This window comes from Condylura cristata, unplaced genomic scaffold (genome assembly GCF_000260355.1).
Source record: "Condylura cristata isolate star-nosed mole 26May11 unplaced genomic scaffold, ConCri1.0 scaffold00001, whole genome shotgun sequence".
NCBI classification, from domain to species: Eukaryota; Metazoa; Chordata; class Mammalia; order Eulipotyphla; family Talpidae; genus Condylura; species Condylura cristata.
The window spans coordinates 83,301,047-83,322,892 of record NW_004567102.1 but is presented as its reverse complement, the minus strand read 5'-3'; the positions used below and the strand labels follow the sequence as shown (position 1 = coordinate 83,322,892).

The following is a 21,846-nucleotide window of genomic DNA, read 5'->3' as shown; positions in this document are numbered from 1 at the left end:
GGGAATCGACTTGTGCGGAAGTGGCTTTCGCTTCTCAGTGCTGCGCTTTAACCCGCTGCGCCACCAGGGAGGGCCAAGAGAGCTGATTTTCTTACCGACATGGTTAAGAGTTTGCTATGGCAGCCCCACACAGGCTCACGGAGAGCCACAGACTGGCTTGACCGTGTCAGGGAGCCTGGGTGCCAAGCCCCGCGCCGGGAATGCGGCGTGAGGAGCAGCACGACAAGGCAGGGAAGTCTTGGGTGGGAAGAGCTCGAGGAAGCTGCATGTGGACATGGCAAGCAGGGTCAGCTGTTTACAAGTCCAGGTGGGAGTTAGTGCCTGGCGTGACTGGAACGTCCCTGAAGGGTCACACGCCCCTTCTCTCTGGTGCTGTCTGCCTTCCGTTAGCTTCCACTAGCTGTGCGGTTTGGGGAGAGGGGGGTGGGGCCCTGGAGAGAAGTGCGGTCAACCCAGCCCGTTTGCACTGCAATGGCCATGCTCTTCCAGGTTGTTGAGGAATATACGCTCCAGGGGCTTGTTAGCGATGTGTGAACTAACCTGTTTCATTCTCACTCAACCCTAAGCCTGAGTTGCTGTTAGTGCAACTTTATCAGAGGAGGGAAACTGAGGCAGGGATGTTCAGGCATCTGGCTCCCGAGCCTCTACTCACTCTGCAGCTAGTCTTTCTCAGCCCCCATTAATTCTGAGGGTCGCAAAGCAGAATACAAGTTGAAGACTCTCATGACTGACCTGGGCCATCCACACAGGGGCTGCTGTTGCTTTTGGGGGGCAGAGAGAAGCCAAGCAACCCGAGTAACCTCCCCACTTTGCACTTGCTCCCATCTCAGACCTCACCTCCACCCACAACAACCCAGTCCCCCGAGAGCACTATGGATACCTCGCTGAAGAAGGAGAAGCCAGCCATCCTGGATCTGTACATTCCTCCTCCTCCAGCCGTCCCCTACTCCCCCCGGTGAGTCCTGTCACTTGTGTGGTGTGTGTGCATGTGGTGGAGATTCTAAGTGGTGGTGTGAAGACCCTGCAGATCTCAAGAGCAGAAGCAGCTGAACCCCAGTGTGTCAGGGCTGAGTCTTGAACTGGGTTTACAATTGTGCATCCCGTGAATGGAGCCAGAAGGTGTGGCACATCACACAAGGATAAACGCATGCCATTGGCGGCAACATTGATGGAGCCAGAAGGGATGGCGCTCAGCGAAATAAGTCAGAAGGACAAAGATAAATACCAGATGGTCTCACTTCCATGTGGCGTCTAGAGAAACCAAACAAAGGGTCAGGGAGAGAGCAAAGCTTGCAAGCTGACTAGAGATCTGAGGCACATAGCGGGGAAGAGGGGGTTGAAGAGGTCCAAACAACAGAGGGATGAGCACAGGGGACGATGGTGACGGGTCACGGGTGCTGTGATGGTGGGAGAACTAAGGGGATCACACCCAAGGGGGCCATCGAATACTGTCCGGAAATGAACAGCGATGTAGGAAAATAAATGAATAAATTTAATAATTTTTTAAAAGGTGGCATCCTGGACATGGGGTTCGGAATAGAGAAGGGGGTCAAAAGGCACAGACCTTCGGACCTTTCGGGGAATGTGTGCACGGCGTGGCGACTGCAGTTAGCCCCCGGTGCACTGAGTACCGGAATGTGCTGAGAGAGTGGGCCTTAGCGGTTCTCGTCACAGCGAGCTGTGCCAGGGAGAGGGGATCCTGGCTGTTGGCTGTGGCGCGCTGTGGGGCTCTCCTGCAGTGTGCCCACCGGCCAGGGCAGTGTGTGATGCACCTTGCACGAACACCTTGTCATGTGTCAGTCACCTCTCAGTAAACCCTGGGGAAAGTGCAGGCAAGTCCAGATTTCACGGTCCTGAGGCTGGGTAGTTTGGGGGGTTGGGGTGCTTTATGGAAACATGGTCTATGGGGGAAGATAATAAGTATCATAGGACTTTATTTTTTTTATTTTTTTAAATTAATTTATCTATGTGGACAAGAGCTGGGGTATAGGCCAGAGGTTTGGGGGTGGTGGTGGTGGTGGTGAGAGGATTCACCAGAAACAGAGTGGGGAGAAGAACAGGCACAACTACTGAAACACACTGCTGAGGGGAGATAGGGAGGGTCTGCGGCGCCATGGCTGGGGATCGAAGTCCCGCTGCAGTGGCTGCGGCTGTGGCCAGCTTCGCAGTGCTGCGCCTTAACCCGGTGCGCCACCAGGGAGGGCCCTCTTCATAGGACTTTAAAAGAGTTCCTGTGAGGACACTCCACTCCGTCTTTGTCCTGTGTGTGAGTTTGTGTGTGTGTATGTGTTTATTTTAAATTTTAAAGACCCTTGTTTTCTTATCTTTTTTTTTTAAAGATTTATTTATTTGTGCATACAGAACTGGGGTCCAGGCCAGAGGCTCAGGGGCGGTGAGAGGCTTCACCAGAGACAGAGCGGGGAGCAGAACAGGCAGATGGACGAAGTACACTGCTGAGGGGAGCAGCGGGCGGGTCAGGAGAGGTCTGCCGCCCCATGTGGTCACCTCCAGGGCAGGCGGGGATCGAACTCATGAGGAAGGGCTTAAGCTTCTTAGTGCTGTGCTTTAACCCGCTGTGACACCAGGGAGGGCCCTGTTTTCTTATCTTAACGGTTAGATGGTATAATGAGAGTAGATGGCCTGTAGGGGTCACTTAGGTATGAAATCGACCCAGCTCCAATCAGCTGACACTGGTAAAACGAGAGACTCTGGCTCATTTATTCCACATACATTTACTGAGCTGCAGGCCTGGGTTACATCTGACCCAAACCAGATGTTGTTCTTGATGCCAGAGAACTGCCAGCATCTTAAGTCAGCTGTTTAAGGATAAATTGGGAAGTACGTGTCTAGGCTGTAACATTCCATAAGACGAAGTTCGGGCTGAACTTAAATTGTTGTTTTACTTTATTTTGGAGCTTTTGCCGTAAGCTGAGGTGCTTTTCTTACGTCTCTTGCCTGGGTACAAAGAAGAACAGTGTCATTCTCTTCTTCCTTGCGTCCTGAGTTGCCCAGAACTTTATTATCCATGCAGAGTGGTCACTGCCGGGCCCAGCGGCTTGTGATCTCCCTGTGGCCACAGTTGCGTGACCCTGGGGTCTAAAATGTGTTTTAAGCTACAGGTGGTTTTTCCTCTGTGCACAGAGAATTCAAGTTTCACAACTGACTGCTGTAAGCATCATTTTATGAAGATGTGGGGAAGACTCCCAGACTCCCATTTGCCCCCTCCAGCCCAGAATATTTTTGTCTTGGCCTCAGTGAGAGGTCACAGGAGCAATAGCAAGAGAAAGGGGTACTCCTGGACGTCATAAGAGAGAAAGGGAACCGGGACTTTGAATCTGGGATAGACACACACACACCCCATTGAAGAAGGATATTCACTATAGAAAGAAGCATACAAATGGTTTCAGAGAACACGTTTTGAGTCCTAAAAATTCCACAGACGGGGAAGCTATACACCCCAGTTGGAAAGTGTAGAAGGATCTGGATTCCTGGCGAGGGCCTGCGGCTGGGGCTGACCTGGGACACCACAACCTTGGGAATATTTTTGGACTCAGCTGGTGATGTATTTTGTCTAGCAGTGGTCATCTGATGAATTTACTAAGTGTAAAACTTCAACCAGCTGGTAACTTGGACTCAACTGAAATTAATTTTATATTTTATTATAAGCTGACATTTGGATAAAATTAAGTTGGAATCTCTGATCCAACTTTTTCCGGTTTCTGTACTTAGTCCAGAAAATAGACACTCTCTGTTGGTGACTATAAAGGCCCCTTTGTGCTTTTTGACATAATTTTCAAATCTAGCAACTCGGTTGTACTTCAAGTATCTTTGCTGGATCTTGGCAGCGACACAGCTCTGGGCATGAGAAACACAGCTCGGCAGGTCATACCTTGACTTGTGATTCCTGTGGTCAATCGGAGATTCCGTTTCAGGACAGAACAGGGAAACCAAAGTTACTTTTTCAAAGGAACATTTGTCCCGTATAGGAGAGAGAAATTTCACGGGTGCTTCTTTTGTGAGCTTGTGGTATTTCCTCTTAGAGGAGGGTCTGCGTGTATTTGGGGGAAGACTGCAATGAAAACGTCATGTCTGTTTCTCCCCGTGCAGAAGGATTTACGTTTTCGTATGTGTGTTGGAGGTCTGTGTCTACTGTCAGGCAAGGGAATCGTTGTGAGCAACTTCATGATGGCCCCTTATTTTCCAGCGATGAGAAGGGGAGTTCTGCTTATGGAGGACCCAGTAGGTGTAAACAGGCACTGCCTGGCCGGAAGGGTTCTCAGTCTCCAAATTCCTTCCTGGACCAGGAGAGCCGCAGACGGAGATTTACCATCACTGATTCTGATCAGTTGCCCGGCTATTCCATGGAAACCAATATTCTGCCCACAAAAATGAGAGAAAAAACACCATCTTATGGTAGGTTTCCGAGTGTTTGTTTGGTTCGGCCAGCTTGCCTTTTCTTCTCTTCCCCCACCCTCTTCCTTATTTGGACTTGCTGGATGAATTTGGCAGACATCAAGGGTAATCCGAGGAAAACATAAACCTCAATGAAATTCTAAGTATGAGACCTTTATTCATCTCTCTCAAGTGAAGCCTTGTTGAGTCATTACTGGGCTTGGCATCGGAGCCCAGGGGCTGAGATCATGTTACCGTTTTAACTTTCAGGGCCTGGGTTTAAGTTGGAATGTTTTTGCTGTGTAGACCCAAGACTCAAGTTCAGCCTGCCTGGTTCCTAATTGCTGGCTTTGGAAATGCCATACTTATAAACACCTGCCTTATTTTCCGATAGATTACTACTTCTGCTTAAGTGGGGGCTGAAATAGGGGAGGGGTTACATTGTAACAGAAAAAGGGGTTCTCTAAGCCCTAAACTCATCAGCCTGTGGTCTTCCTTCCCTTTCACTGAAGGCAAACCCCGGCCCTTGTCTATGCCTGCTGATGGGAGCTGGATGGGGATTGTGGACCCTTTTGCCAGACCCCGAGGCCATGGGAGGAAAGGTAAGCTCCTTCCCCAAGCCCCGAGCACCAAGCAGAGTGTCATGAGATCAGGCCTCATGTCAGCCTTATTTCTCAATGGGCTGTAGTAACTGGAGGGAGACCTAAAGCTTCTGATCCTTTCTCACCTGAAGTCAGGTGTGCTGATGATGACTTCATCCTCTTTATTTCTAGACACCCAATCCTATTAGTGTTTGTATGTCTCCTGTTTAGCCCTGTGTGTTTTAGAAAAGCCATCAACATCAATGTTCCAATTTTGAAACAGACGGAACTACATTATTTGTTAACCAAGTTCATCCTTGATTTTATGTTAGAGCTATTTTTATTCTACTTGATTTTTGATGAACACACATGCCATTTTTTTTCCTCCCAAATTCTTCTTGTTGGAAAGTGATTACTTTTGTGATAGAAGTTTGTATTTCATCTACCTTATGGTTAAACTGACTGTTTAGTGCAGTAGGCTTATGGAGGATGTTTTAAAATAGTCTCACTTTGGGTGTGAATTACCTTGATTATCAACATCAGACATCAGCAGGCCATTGTGACTTTGCTCTTGTAGTGCCAATAACAGAGGGCAGGTGAAATGTTCAAGTATAGCGAGTACTTGACCTACTATAAGGAAGCAGAATAAAATTCTGGAGGCCCAGTTTCCTAAGTAACTAGCCCCAGACATCTCCTGTGGCTTGGTCAAGACTGTCACTTTTGCATTCCTGTCCCATGGCTGAGGTCCTCAGGACACCCTGAGCTGACTAGTGAAAATCTGTGGAACAGTCAGCAGGTGGCAGGCTGTCCTTTGCTTATATTAACCGTCATTGCCCTCTTCATTGCCACTCTTTTGGCCATTTAAACCTTGATCAAGCCTTTTATTTTCTTAACATTTTGAGAGGTGGTGTGTGTGTGTGTTGGGGTGAGCTGGGGAGAGTGTATGAAGTGGGTAAATGGCAGAAACACTTGGTCCTTTCACATTTCCTTTGTGTGTTCATTTTAAAATGAAGGTTTCTGCACTTGAAAAATTCAGTAACAGCTTTTTTGAACAATAATGCAACATAAAACTCACCCTTTATGATGTATAACTCACTGCTTTTTGGTGTACTGATCTAGTTGTGTGTCTATTACCTAGTTCTAGAATATGCTATCACTTTGAAACAGACTCTAAACCCATTAACAGTCATTCTTTATATCCCCTCCTTCAACCCTGGTAACCACTCATAAGCTTCTTGCCTGCATGGATTTGCCAATTGTGAACATCTCACACAGACTTTTGGGCCCTCCCTGGTGGCACAGCGGGTTGGAGCACAGCACCATGAAGCTAAGCCAGGCCGTGGCCGCTTCAGTGTGATGCGATCCCCACCCAGGAGGTGACCCACATGGCTCAGCAGACCTCTCCTGTCTCACCCGCAGCTCCCCTCAGCGGTGTACTTTGTTGATCTGCCTGTTCTGCTCTCTACTCTGTTTCTGGTGAATCCTCTCACTGCCCCTGCACCTCTGGCCTGTACCCCTTTTCTGTATGCATAAATAAATAAAATCTTTAAAAAAAAAGAATATGTGGCTTTTTGAAAATAGGCACATTTTAAAAGTAAACTTTCCCCTTTGATGTACAAAAGCAAAATAATTACAGTGAAAATAAGCTAGAAGGAATAACAAAATAAAACTCAGCTGTAATCTGTTTCCCAACCTAGAAGATTAATCATCACTCTGAATGTTTTGTTTCCCCTATCACTCCGAGGGCAACATATTATACACCCAGTAAAAAGGTGCTATGTGGAAGTAGATACTCAATAATGCTAAATCACCTGTGGTTTTTTACGTAACTGCATTAGCAATCCACTTCATGGTTTGTAGCACCTCTTGATTCAGGTTGCTACTGTTAGACATTTAGGTTATTTCTGTTTTCCTACCCAGTTATAAAGAATGCTTCAGTGAGCATCCTTGTACGTAGATTCTGGCACAATGTTTTTATAGTGAAATTTCCAGATACGGAGACTGCTACATGTAGCCATTGTGCCTTGCTGTTTGGACTTCCCCCTCAAGCCAGGGTGTCATCTTGTTTTTGGGGTGAGATCATTCCCCCTTGTTCATAATGTCCGAAGCATCATAGAGCATGAAAACCATCGAATCCCCTAGATTAAAGGTGAACAGTGCTAGTCCTCCATTCAGGGTCATAACCAAAGGCACCCCACTTTCTGCAACATTCTTTAAGGGTGTCCCCTGCTGCAAGTCTTGAGCTCTAAATTTCCATGGCTTTTTCTCTGCTGGTTGGTTGCTCATGCATTTATGGAAACTACCCTGGTAAAAATGAGTGGGGTTGCCCTGATTCTTCTCCACCTTGGGCTGCCTCACAGGGAGATGGATCTCCCCCATGTCTGCTAAGCGAATACCTGTAGTACTGGCCTGGCCTGGCCACCCATCGCTGGGCAGGGTCAGGCCCCCAGGGACATCAAAAGCGGCCTGGACCTTGTACCTGTTCCTTCTAACGGCCCCTTGGGCTTTGTCTGTCGGCAGGTGAGGACGCCCTCTGCCGGTACTTCAGCAACGAGCGGATCCCCCCCATCGTGGAGGAGAGCGCCTCTCCCCCATACCGGTTCTCCAGGCCCACCGAGCGGCACTTGGTGCGAGGCACAGACTACATCCGCGGGAGCCGCTGCTACGTCAATGCGGATCTGCACAGCAGTGCCACCATCCCGTTCCAGGAGGAAGGGACCAAAAAGAAATCCGTCTCCTCAGGGGCCAAGTCCTCCTCTCCAGAACCTTCCCTGCTGGTCAGCTGGTTCACGCGCCTTAAGCTGTTGACTCACTGAGCCCCGGCGAGAGCCTCGCGCCACCAGTGCCTTGTTGTGTCCGCCGCTGAGCGCCCCATGACTCGGCCCCCACTGTTATGTAGCCACCTCCTGCATCTCGGCGCTTTAATTTTGAAAGCTGTAGACTGCCCTTCTCGGAATTCTGAAGCGACTGGATGGGAACCGCCCCCGAGGATCCCCAGTGCTGGCTTGTGGAGGTAGAAGGAGACAGATGGAGAAGCTGCCCCGAGTCGGAACTCGGAGACACCCTGTGAACCGGTCAGTCGGATGGCCGAGGTCCTGGGGCAGGACCGGGGTTTCTTTGGGACTGGGACAGAAGTCGGTGGCCAGGGCCACACAGAAGTCATGTTGGTTTGTGGTCCGACGTCTTCACGCAAAAGGCCAATGGAGAAAACACATGTGTTTTGATCCCCCCCCCCCAAGTTCCATACCTATTTGTAGGTTTTGACTTTGAAATAATGGCAACGTGTGGCAAGTCGTCTGATGCACTTGCAAAGCAGAAGTTGAAGTCCAGGCCTGTTACACCTGGTTAATCCCCGTGTTAACCATCTCTGTGTAGGTCACTTAGAAATGGAACCGTGAACGCGTTTAGGTGGGATTTGTTCCACGCAAGGAAGTTGATGGTGATTCGTGAGAGTGTGTCATAGTCATCTGCACTATTGTCTTTAAGGGAAGAGAAGCTATAAGGTGTGCTGACAGCCAAAGTCTCTTCCGGAAGGGGGGCCACAGTACCATGTGTGGCCGAGGGGACAGTGGTCAGTTCGCGTGTTGAGCTGTTCAGTGTCTGCTAGGAAAGAACAGACTGTCTTTCGGAATTACACACATTTTGCTAATTAGAAATCTCTGGCGAGGCTCACGGTCACTCCTTTTCAATTAGCATCAGGTATTTTGAGAAAGTGTGTCTGATATTAACTCTTGTTTCAACTGAATGTATGATTCTTTGTTAGAATGGAAAAGCACTATCTTGTTAATTTAAGTGTTTTAAATATAGTTGTATATTTTTCTTACTCCTAGTCACATGGAATGGAAATGTTTCTGTTTTGCGTCCTGTGTGAAGCTGGCCAGAGTGTCCCAGGTGTTTTCAAGTTCAAGGGGTGACCACATGGCCCTCCTTGTTAAGATACAGAGTGAGTCCTCACAAGCATTTGGGGATGTTTTACATTGGAGCTGGGGGCATTGAGGATGTGTGTTCAAAGTAAAATTACATTCAGGGAATTACCTGAGGTGAATTCCCAGGCAGAACTGCGCTTACTTGAAAATAGCCTCTCCACATACCCCTGGAGTTGTTTACGTTGCTAAACAGCCTGAAATTCAATAAATTGGAGATTCCCTGGACTTAGTCAACATCATCCCTTTAAAACGCCCCTACTGGGGCTAAGGAAACCAGTAATCACTCATGTTTGACCCTTTTCAGCCTCTAAAGGCACTGCAGCGAGGCAAATAGAAGGGGTTTTGGCAAACCTGGGGTACCAGAAGCAGGAACCCTGTGACTCACCGGGTTCTGAACAGCACAGTGTAAGGCTGACAGTGGGACTGGGCAGGCGGGTAATAGGGCCACCGGGCGCTACAGGAGCTCTGGTGAAGTGGGGCACCCCTGACCCAGTTTACTGTTCGCTTTAGGCCCAGAAAATGGGCTGGCAACTTTCTTCTCCCTTCCTGGACTTAGAGGCGGGCTCAGTGTTGTCGTTTAACTGAGTCGTGAGTTCAATAGCTTTGGAGGCCTCAGCCAGAGGTTACCCCCTTTCCTGTGGAGAAAATGCCACGTGTGACTAAACTGCATTTCCAGAAGTCAGTATTCACCATGGGCTGAGTTGACCTACGTGACTCACTGGATGGTGTTTTCAGACTGTTTTCTGAAGCCCAAATAGGTTGCAGCTAAATTTTTTTTGTGTGTACCCTTACTGTTTAGTATATAAACAGCACTTGAATACTAATTTCTTAGAAAGAAATGGAAAGTGCTTGCCTCGGTAGTAACCCAGCTTAGTGGTTGGCATGCGCTAATGAGAGACTGCAGAGTGACACGCTTTGACCAGGTACTTTGAAGTGGTGATCCCAGGCCCAACCCAATACCCACCCCATCAGCATCCATACACAGGTGCTATTTTACTGAAATAGAAGCAAATGTACACATATTTTATAATGACGTAATTATTCCAATATGTAAGTGCTCTAGCGTGACTATTTTACGAGATGTAATGAAATAGTGAAACAGAGCACTGACTTGCGCCCCTCTGTGAAACTGCCAGGCGGTGGAATCTACGAATGGAGACCCATTGGGGTTTGCGGCGTTAGCAGATGAGCACCAGGAATGGGATTGCTGTCAGCAATGTGCTTTTCTAAAATGTGGCCCATTTTTGATAAAGTTATACATGAAACAGAAATCTGTAACAGCGACACACATAAAGTGCTTACTAGGTGCCTGGCATTTTTCTAGGCACCTGACAGGTGGGTGACACCATCCCAATATGCACAGGGATAAGAATAAACAAGAATAAGTCACCAATGCAGCAGAGCTGGATTAAGATCAAAGCAGTTTGCTTCTGACACTCTTGCTTATAATCAATTTAATGCTCAGGCGGGCTGCCTTCAGTTTAAGGAATACTTGCATCCTGAAAAATCCAACCCATGTGAAAATTAGGCTAAAAATTCCCGGCGGGCTTATACATAAAATGAAATTACAGTCCCAGATGATTCTAAACTGGGTTTCCATCTACATAATTAAGTGTAGTGGAGCAATTGGAAGTTGTGTTGATGGCGCCAGATTTTTCTCGGGAGGGGTCTGACTCATTGGGCTTTTGTAGCATCAAGACCCACCTGTGAAAGTAAATGCAAGTAACCAGCAGCCTCCCCATCTGGGCCTCTCAGAAGCCCTCACATTTCCAAAGCTGCCTCTAGGGGGCTGTACCACCTGCCGGAGAACAAGTGATTTAAAAGAAATCCGGTACTGTAGACTAGAATTTCTGTCTTCGTCGTATATGTCTGCCCATTTTCTGCCACTGTGTCTTTCTCCTCAGTTCTCTCTCCACCAGACCAGAAGTTTTAGACTCTGTTTGGTGAGGGATGTTGTTGCCGCCTGTTTTCTGCCTGAAATCCCCAAGTCTAGTTTGTTGGCCCTCAGGAAACCCTTAAGGTTATTTTATACACAACTGTTCATTCCCGAAGAGCTCCAATGAGTAAATCGGTTTTTTTCTTTGACATTAGAATATCAGAAAATTGACATTAGAATGGTTTTTTTCTGCCACAGGCGAAAATGGACGGTGTCAGACGTTTGGGTGTTTCCACGTTTTCTACCCATGATTAGCCTTTCCAGACCGCGGGTCACACTTGGCTCCTGCCCTTGGGAACAGAAACTGCACCTCATTTCCCGTAGGAGGAGGCTGAGACTGTGTGACAGGGGTGCGCCCCAGCAATACCCTGCCACATGTCCTTTTGAGCTGGCCAGTGACACTTGATTTTATTCACTTTTATAGTTACTCTGTATATATATATTTTAAATACATGTTCATGCTGATCACCTGGAGGGTGAGTATTTAAAAATCTATCTATTAAAAAGTGACTTAAAAAGTGCTCAAAAATGACCTTTCTGATGTTTCTTCAAAGTTTGCATGATGCATCTGGCCACTGGTGGGACACCTAGCGGACGGTGGAACATGGGGGTAGAAAAAATACTGATATTGCAATCTTCTGGAAATTTCTCAATTGCTAAATTAAACGTTAGGGTTTTATTTTTGTGTGCTGGTGTGACAAGGTTTTGACAAAAGTGAGGCTTAACACAGTGAAGTGATTCTGTCAACTTTAGAATTGCTAGGAGGTGATGCTTTGTTTAGTTTTAAGCGTGTGAGGAATGCCCCAAACCCTGTGTAGGTGTGTGTGCGTGTATGTGTGTGAGTAGAAAAAAGAAATTTTGCTACAACAAAAGTCCGCTGCAGTGTTGACCTGTGACCATTGCTTAGAGAAGAGGAGAGAGAAGATACTGTTCGTCATAGCCACAAATACAATCACGGAGCCAGGGGGTGGCCACACAGCCTCCCCTAGTGGAAATGCACATGGTGGTTACCTGGGGTTCACTTCTGGGTGTCACCGGATCATCCTGAGGCAGATGCTACAACTTTATGGTGCTTGTCTTCGGGTTGATGGCTGATCACAGGCTACCCCTCTGCAGCAGCCTTCGGGAGGGGGCCCCCACTGACGAGGGTGGCTTGGTCCTGCATTTTCTCCTGGATCCCACCCAGCCCTGGAAGCCTGCCCTGGGAAAACCTTCCCAGCCCAAACCTTCATGTCACCTTTGTACTGGGTCTCACACATGCTCTCCTCTCAAAGAGGTGTTTCAAAGATGGGCTTCATCATGTCTCCAGTCCCAGGCCCTGGGTAGGGTTAGGGAGAGTCTCACTTTCTCTCTTGGCACATTGTATGTCCTCATGTTGCTGAAGAAATGATTGGGTATTAGAAAAGATTATATTGGGCCCTCCCTGATGGCACAACCAGTTAAAACAAAAACACTGTGAAGCTCTCGGCAGTCACTGTAACACAAGTTTGATTCCCGGCCAGGGAGCTGACCCACATGGCACAGCAGATCTCTCTTGACCTGCCTCCTGCTCCCCTCAGCAGTGTGTTTCAGTCAATCTGCCTGTTCTGCTCTCCATTCTGTCTGGTGAATCCTCCCCCCCCCACCCCCATGCCTCTGGTCTATACCCCGGCTCTCGTAAGCATAAATAAATATTAAAAAGAAAAAGAAAAAAGAAAAGATCACATTCCTGCCTCTCCCACCTCTGTTCCTCCATGGACCTGACCCACTAACTGGTAAAATGGCACTTAACCATTTAACTATCTTGTTAAGGTGGTGAAGACTGGATTCTGTCTTGAGATGTTCCTTCAGCATATGAGATGTCTTAGACTGAAGATTTGATTGTTGTAAGTAAACACGCAAGAGACTCCATAGTAAAGTTGAACATAAAATAATTTTGACTGTGCAATAGAATATTGTCCTTTTAACATTGCGGGCACTGGTTTCTGTCTCTTACTCATCTGTCTCTTTAGTCTTCGTGCTGAGGCTGTCCTGGGATAAGTATGGAGGGATTTCAGGAGTTTGTGCTAATTTAGAAATCGTTCGCTTTTGGACATTGGAAGCAACTGGAGGCTCTCCTTTTGAAGTCAGTTAATTGTCTCTCCATGTTATCCCTTCTGGGCTCTGTGACTGGAAGCAAGCTATTTATCTCTGCTCCCCAGTTATCTTTGAAATCAGGGCAATAATAGACTCTATAAGCCTATTGGGGGTTAAAGGAGACATGTTTGTTAGTGTTATCCAGCACACAGCACTTCATATATGTTAACTCTTTTTGGAATATTTCAGTGCCAGTGGGGTTTTTGGAATTATGTTTGTTGAGGTAATGTTGATTTCCAACACTGTGTATGTGTTAGGAGTCTGGTGATAAGGTTTATGCCATTTTAAGCTCTAGTATATATAAGGCAGAGCTGGTCAACATGGATTCGCTCATTCTTTTATCTATACCAGCAAATAATGCTGTTGTCACGCTGTCTGGAGGCTTCTGTGTGGTCCGTGGCATACAAATACAGTTTTTACGGTGCAAATCTGTTAACCAGAAGTTTTGTCTGCATCTGAATGCAAGCAATATCAAGGTTATCTCTGGTTGGACAGACTCAATAATTGACTTGACTTATCATTAGTGCAGTTTCCCTCTTTAACCCTCCTCCCCTCAACTTTCTTCAATAAAATAATGTATGGAAACTGAACACATTCCCCCATTTCCTGGTTGGTTGAATGACATTTGCCTCCCAGCCTAGCTTGGCGTGGTGCCTCGAGCTTATTTCAATGTTTCATATATGGCTTAAAGAAGGGAATCATATAAAATACTAACTGCCTTGGAAATTCTCATGGAAAGGAACTTTTATGAAAATACAGAACTAACAGATTGTGCTGCTTTTGTGGAAGCTGCAAGGGGCTGGCCTCGGGTGGCTCCCTCAACTCAGGATTTGGGAAGATGAGGGAGAAATAGGGAGAGAGGAGCTATGGACAGGCACAGGCACTGCAGCGTGGGGTTAGGCTCAGCTTTCATTTGGTTCCAGAGGTGTGCCTGGCTTCCGGAGTGGACTTGTTGCTAGCTAGACCGTGAGAAAAACAGGCCCATGGGTGCACAGTGAATATTAACACACACAGAGCAGTTGTGCCTCATTCTGGAAGGACTGTCTTCAATATGGTCCAGCTCTGATTGCCCAGGAGTTGACAGTTATTCTGTGCTATGGGCCGAGGGTGGGACTGTGGCTCTAGCTTCCATCATGAGTTTCCCAGGCCTTTCCTATTTATACTTTCTTCTTTGTTAGATGGAGGCTTACGAATTTGCAAATATTTAGCCACAGTAAAATAAAAACTTACATAATCGATAGCCCATACGGTGAATGCCAGTAGATACCGCAGAACCCAAGTCCTGTTGGGTGTCCCGAGACTCCACAGCATTTTTGTACTAATTAGTTCTTCTTTCAACCTCTCATCTGCTCTACTCTCAACACCTGATGATGCCTCAAATTTGGTCTTACTCATCAGAAAACCTTTTTATTTCCTGGGGAGGAAAGAGGAGACCATCACCACGGAGTGACTAAGTTGATGTTCGATGTCATTTGTACTCCTGGAATGCCACCTGGAATGACAGGTGTATGGAAAGCATTTAGGGCCAATGAGCAAAGGATAAGGAAACTAGCCAATCGATGAAATGAGCAAAATGAAAACCTGATTTGGGGGGAAGAATTAAACCTGTATCTTTCTAGATTTTCTTTTCCTTTTGCTTTTAGGAATATGAAATAAATAAAACAAGTACAGAAAGGGAAGAAATTTAAAGTTACTCTTTAATAGATTATAAATGAATCTTTAGAGGACTGTATTTTGTAAGGAGTGCTACTGCTTTTTTTAGACTTCTTCTCAATCGAAGGAATGCCACTAATACCCCCTTAAAGGGTATTCAAAGATGTTGATTGAGTTAGGCTCTTTGGACAACAGGATAGTACCGCTATAAACTTGGTTTGTGTATTGGTTTTATCTAGCAACCAGTTCATTTGAGATAATGCTCTTCAACCCCTTATATACCCTTGACAGTGGATTCTTAAATCCTCCTGGGTCCAGTCCCCAAGGTGACTCCCAAAGGAAACCCATGAGGCCTTTCTACACCCCACCGTGGACAGTTAATTGGTGCCTCCGATTTTTCTAATATACTCATCTTGTGAATTAGATGTCTGTTTTTTCAGCTTGGATTATGGGCCTTTCTAAAGCAGAGTCTGTATAACTTATGTGGTAGGTAGAGAAAATATTATTGAAGTAACTAGATGGTAAAATTAATGACTGTGAAGTAAGGGAAAAATTAGAAAAAATATTAAAGTTTTTTTGTGAAAAATTACTTTATATTAAGTTTACTTCTCGCAGACTACTGCATATAGAATTTCATTACATTGGCTCTTAGTCTAAAGAAAAACATTGTGCCAGGTGTCAGAACTCCATCATATTTATAGGAAGAATAAACCTTGACCGTCAACAACAGCTTCTTTGGTTACAGGATTACAGTTACTGCTGGGAATGTAAGCACTTGCAAAACGCTACAGTGGACCCATTTATGACTCACGGCAGTCTCAAATTAGCCATAGAAAAATTAATAGGGGGAGTCGGGGCAAAAGAATGTTCTATAAATTTAGGCAAGATGGAAGAACGTTGCAGTTGTATGGCTTTTTGTTGAAGGGGAATATTTTGGACTGGAGGAAACCCAGAGTATAAATACTAAAACTGTTGAGCAGAGATTGAAATATTACTAAGAAATTGCATCCGGAGGGGCTGAAGGCTGGAACCGCTGAGAACAGTGTTGCTGCATTTCGGAAACAACACACAATGCTGCTGACATTGTCAGGAAACGAGTCATTTTCAAGTGATTGTCTCTACTCACTGCTACACTGGGTTCTCCTGAGTCTGTGGCTTTCTGCTTTGTGGATATATGAAAGAAGCAGAAACTGTTCCCCCACGCGTGGGTGCGCGATCCAAAATGACAATTCATCAACAAAGAAAAAACGGAAAGTAGGGGTCATCTGATGATTGAATAGACTCTTTTGCAAATCAATTTGATGACCACGATTCCTGGCATCCTTACATCTGAACATCTGAGCACTTTTATCACATAGAATTAACTGAAAAGGCAGGCTACACTCACTGTGTGGGAGATGGGATTGAATTCTGTTCCTGGCCATGGAAAATAGCTTGGTGCAGCCAACACTCGGTGCCTTTGTCTTCTGCCCTGGAGGCGCTTTGTCCTGAGTCCCCGGAAACCCTGCCCTCATTCTGCTTTCCTTTCTTCTCTGGCCCCTTTCCACATTGACTCTCAGGCCCTGACTCTTCTCTTGCTCTGCTCTTCCCGTCATGTTTTCCTGTTGCAGCGCAGGCTACCGCCACTCTGCTCCAGGGAGTGTCTCTTTCCCTACCCTTTACTTTGGTTCCAGAGATGGGGGAAAATACAGGGCATTTGCTTGGCAGTTGGAGGAATCAGCATCAAGTAAATCCAGCTCACCCAACTTCATGTGTGCAGGGTCACTGTGCTCTTCTTTTGAAAACCCACTTGGCTAATGGACCAAAGTCAGGGCTGGGCAGGGAACTGGCGACTTTGCTTAGGTTCAGGGAGGAACAGCTGCCCCTTTGTTGAGATTTCTGCTTTCTTTGTTTCCATTATATTGATTTCTGCTCTTTCATTTTCTCCTTCCTTCTATTGCCTTAGGGTTTAATAGAAACAAACACAACTCTTGTATGAAGCTGGTTTGGTAAGAATCAACCCCATCAGCCCAGTAACTTAACACACCGAGAGACTGTGTTCCCACAGCAGTCCACGGTGCACGGATGGGATGCTGTCCACTAGGACCCTCCTCCACCTCAGCACTCAGGGGCTCAGGCTGGCCTGTCTTAAGCTTTCTCCAACGTGGGGCTTCACGCCTACCCCGGCATTTTCCATCTGACTGATGGTGGGGGGTGGGAGCATGTGACACATGAAATGAGCATTACACAACCTGGCCTAGACGTGACCTTACCTGGCGGGGAGGTTGGGGAACGGCAACGGAGGCACAGATGGCCTCGGCCGTGTTTAAGTTGGATACTTCCTGCGTTATATACAGCTTCTCTAGTATTAACATTTAACACATTAATGGCTACTGAAACCCTTCTTTTGCCATACTTCACAATGTTGACATGCTGTTGACATGTGGCCTTCTAGTTATCACTCAACTCCAACCATTTTTTAAAAGATAGATTTATTTAGGCACACAAGAGCTGGGGTACAGGCCAGAGGTACGGGGGTTGGGGGTGAGAGGATTCACCAATGACAGAGTGGGGAGCAGAACAGATAGACTGAAACACACTGTTGAGGGGAGCAGCGGGGAAACAGGAGAGGTCTGCTGAGCCCTGTGGGTCACTCCCTGGCCGGGGATCCAGCTCCTGCTGCAGTGGCTGCGGACAGCTTCATAGTGCTGTGACTTTAACACCTGCACCATCAGGGAGGCCCAATTCCAACTAATTTTTAATTTCCATAGTGAATTAATCTTCATTCAATGCATCATTTTGAAGTTTATATATTTTTATGAACTTGCGATTGGAGAGGCTGTCTTACACAGGACAATAAAGAGGTCTAAAAGCAAGACTCGATCAGTTCAACTATATTAAAATTAATGACTTGTTTTTCATCAAAAGAAAATAAAAATAATGGTACAAAAATGGAAAGATGACAAATCCTAAGGATTAGCATCAAGAATGTAAAATGATTCTTACGCATTAAAGAGACAAATCACAAAATGAACAAGAAGTCTTTTATACAAGGGGAAGTAAATGGCCCACAGGCTCCTGAAAGGATACGTTAATAGTCATCAAGACAACGAGACCCCGGGGAGATAGTCTGCACAATGAATGACAGAAGTGAAGACCCCTCAGAGAGGAGGGTGTGTGAGCGCAGGCTGGGGGGCTGCGTGTGCATGGCCAGTAGTGGGTTGAACCGCACTGGATGTCAGGGGCCCTGTGAAGGGCCGCTCCACCCAGTGTGCACTCTACGGGAGAAAAGGGCAGCCACCGAGAGGCAATGCTAACGCGGGGACGCCTGACCCCTCCTAAGCCGGTCTCTCAGAAAAGTGCTCGGCTCCTGCAGTGCCCCACGGGAGAGGGCGTCACCTGCTACTGAGGGCAGGAGAATCTGATTGAATGCAAAGCGGAGACCCCATTTCCTGGTGCTATGAGGCGTGGGGAGGTGATTATCCTCCACATGGCTGCTAGTAAAGCATCCATTTCACTCCCATGCGAATGGAGCCTTAGTGAGAGTCGGGGAGACATGGGCTCTCCTTAATCACATGGCTTAAAGGCCTCACAAAATGCAGGGATCTTTTGCTAGAGACTGAGGTTGGCCTCGGTGAGGCCTCGGGGGCCTGCCCGAGAGAGGCTGCCACAGGGCACCCGCATGCCTGCTGTTGCTTTTCCTCAGTGTCCCCACAGATGATTCCGAAGAGTTCCGGGGGTGTGCTCAATACCGCTCTGAGGCCACCCCCAAAATGTACTTACCTTGTGCTCTACTTGTATAACAGACAGTTCAGCAACAAGTGAAAGTGAATGAATTAGAACTGTTCACATCAGGGCCTCCTGGTGGCACAGGGGTAAAGCCTCAGCACTGTGAAGCTGTCCACAGCCGCTGAAGAACGAGTTCAACCCCTGGCCAGGGAGCTGACCCACATGGCACAGCAGACCTCTCCCATCACCCCGCTGCTCCCCTCAGCAGTGTGTTTCAGTAGATCCGCCTGTGCTGCTCCCCACTCTGTCTCTGGTGAATCCTTTCACCTCCCCATACCTCTGACCTACCCCCCAATTTTTGTATGCAGGAAAAAAGAAACCTTAAGAAAAACTGTCCACATCAAAGGGATGATTTTTTTTTTTTTTAACAGAACGTTGAGTGGAGAAAGTTAAATACCAGAGATCGACCTATAATGTGCTTCACCACATTCGAAAACAGGTGAAAGTTCAGGCGTTGGTTACTTCTGGTGGGGTAGCAAGAACATGAGAAAAGAAAGAAGCCACAGGAAGATGTAGTCAGTGGGTAGCTGCATTAACCCGATTCTTTTAAAACTGCACCGGAATCTGAATACTGACCCTTTATTTGGTGTGGTGGCGTTGGGGCAGTCAGAGTGGGGATGTGGGCGAGATCAAAGCTGGGAGTGATGGTGTCCCTGACGGACATGTGCCTTCTCCAGGGGCTCCCGCTCCACCTCGATTTAGTGCTGGCGTCTGCGAGTGTGGCAGACAAGGCTCCTTCCATGAGAGCCGCTGCCTGAGGGGCCAGGACAATGCTTTGGGTCAGGGCTGGTCAGCGGGATGACTTGTTAAGGAGACTGTAGCTGTGGGTGGGAGTCAGGAGTATATGGTTGGGCTCACCCGAAAGCCCCAAATCTAGTGTTCAGTGTGACCCCCTTCTCTGTCACTAAAAAGGCCAGGCTCCTGCTCTCAGTGGCAACCTGCATCCCCAGTCTGCTCCACAAGGCCTGTTTCTTTTCTTTATCACTGAGGTGTTGTGGACGTGACAGGCGTCCTGATCCGCGGTATCAGAAAGTAACCATGTTTGGAGATAAGCTCTTTAGTGGAGTAATTCAACCCCAATTCAGTATAACCGGTGTCCTTATCAGAGGAAGTTGGCCCCACACGTGTGTGCACGGAGAAAGGGCCACAGGAAGACCGCGTCACCATGCCCAGGAGCGAGGCCTCAGGGGAAGTCACCTGCTGACACCTGTCTCAGACTTCGGGCGCCTGGAACTGCGGGGAACGAATTCCACTGGGCAAGTCACCCTCTCTGCAGTGCTTTGTCACAGCAGCGTGAGCAACCCTGCAGGCCCAGGGTGGCTGGCGTCATCAGGGACACTGTGGCAGGAGCTGTGGCCCACCTGGCCCACCCACCAGGCAGCGGTGTCACCCACTGGGCGAGGCCTCCCTGGAAAGCTACCAGGAGGTAGCGAGGAAGAAGAGGGAGTTCAGCTTCTGGTCCCTCCCAGCTCCCATTCTTCGTTGGGCAGTTTGTGTATGGAAGAGTTTGCACATTGGGTGACCCAGGCCTCCTTGGAGGTTGCCCAGATGCTGGATCCCCACCCTGCAGGGGGAGTTTTTAGGTCACTGGCGAAGTTGGAAATTCTGGGCAGGTGGGTGACACCCAGGCCTGTCAGCTCTGGATGGGGAACTGAGGAGCCAGGCCAGTTGGTCAGGCCTGAACAGGTGCTGAAGTGGGGCAGGGGTGGGGGCTAAGGCTGGGTGGTCCTGGGGGGGTCACCTGAGATTTGCGACCAATCACTGATGCTCTAGATCTTGGTTAGGAGAGTGGATATGCGGGTATCCATGTTGTTATTGCTACTTCTCTGTGTTATTTTTTAATCTGAATATTTTGTTATTTTTTAGATGAAATAAAGTAAAAGGATGTGTGGGCCGATCATGTATAAGGATTGAAAGATCAAATTATGATTTATTCAACTCTGTGTTCCTGGGTTTATGTTTCTGTAAAATGAGAGTGGCAGTTGCTTTTCAAATCGGAGAACACTTACTCTTCCTAATATCCAGGAAATTGGCTGGTTATTTTGAAAATCTAATTAAAACCTATTTGAGGGAGAGAAAAATGATCAAGAGCTCCTGCAAAAATTCAAATATTAGGTTTCAGGTAATTTTATTCATCTACCATTATTTCAAATGTTGAAACATAAAGTACAGTAGATTGGCTATAGAAAAAAATAACATTGGATAGATTTGACTATAGAAATTATTTTTCTTCGACTAAACCCTAATAGAAAATCGAATATGTCGGTTTCCAATTTTAAGGTTTGGCATTTTCTCATGTTTCATTAAAAGGAGAGTTGTTACCGGGCAGTGGAGTCTGCAAGTGGTTAGGACGCAGCACTGTAAGGCAGCCTAAGCCACTTCACTGCCAGTTTGATCCCAGGCCCCGGAACGGACCCACATGATGCCACAGACCTCTCCTGTCTCGCCCGCTGCTCCCCTCAGCAGGGTACTTCATCAGTCAGCCTGTTCTGCTCCCCACTCTGTCTCTGGTGAAGCTCTTACTGCCCCTGCACCTCTGGCCTGTGCCCTGGTTCTGTGTGCATAGATATATAATTTTTTTTTTAAAGTAGAGTTGCTACATACCCATGTTCATCTCCATTGTGAAATAGCCACATGTCTCAAATGTGCTAGGGTGCATGAAAACTCAGAGTCCATCTGAGGAAACAGTTGTGTCTCCTCTTTCTGAGGGTCATTTTCTGGCTACCTTAGGATAGCCACTCCCAGCTCACCAGCTGTACTGTACCTGGGTGCAGCCTTGTGTGGGGCTGACACCCACTGCTGTTGGCCTTACACTGTAAAATTGCAGCAGGTAGGAGTGAAGATCTAGATCTGAAAGTGATGCTAGAGCAGCCACAACAGATGGTGAGTGGGTTTGGGGAGCCTGAGACAGGATGTGATGTGTCTTCTGACCTGGAGGGAGCCCCTTCCAGGAGCGAGAGGCCCTTGCCCCTTGGTGTGCTGTTCCCAGGAAAGCAGGAGGGGAAGTAGAGGGCAGAGTAGGATCCTGTGCCCCAGGATTCTGTCTTACTAAAGGAGCACAAACATCCCGAAAACCTGCGCTGGGCCAAGAATTTCCCACGTTGAGCGGAGATCTGCTCACTTTAGGAAGCCAGGATTTCAGCTTTCTTGATATCTGGAAAGACTGGTCAGAGTTCTGGCACATTCTGGTGGCAGGTTCCTTCATCGAGGTCTCATGAGTTGGATTATTCAGGAAGAGGAGTGGGCTTAGGAAATATGACTTGATGGTTTTGAATCCCCCATGGGGAAACCCACCAGGTCTTCAGAGGTTTGGCAACTCAACCATGTTTTCTATAAATCACGCTACTGCTTTGTTGTGAACCTAGCTGTGACAAACTGACATTGTTTCATAATTAGGCAATGAAAACTTTCTACCTCTTTCGAAGATTGAAAGGGAATTCCAGACACTCTGTGGGGTTATTGCTGTCAGAAAGCA

The 21,846-nt window shown here is 47.2% G+C and overlaps 1 protein-coding gene across 2 annotated transcripts in view; it reads left to right on the top strand.

The window, feature by feature from the left end:
• The window catches only part of CNKSR3 (CNKSR family member 3), an 87,306-nt gene extending 77,665 nt beyond the window's left edge, over positions 1-9,641 (top strand). For both annotated transcript variants that reach the window (XM_004673946.2, XM_012721542.1), the window contains 4 exons: positions 831-955; positions 4,205-4,413; positions 4,905-4,994; positions 7,494-9,641. In XM_004673946.2, the coding sequence (XP_004674003.1) occupies positions 831-955; positions 4,205-4,413; positions 4,905-4,994; positions 7,494-7,789 (720 nt within the window). In that variant the 3' untranslated portion in view covers positions 7,790-9,641. The remainder of the gene's footprint in view (positions 1-830; positions 956-4,204; positions 4,414-4,904; positions 4,995-7,493) is intronic.
• Positions 9,642-21,846: the final 12,205 nt, after the last annotated feature.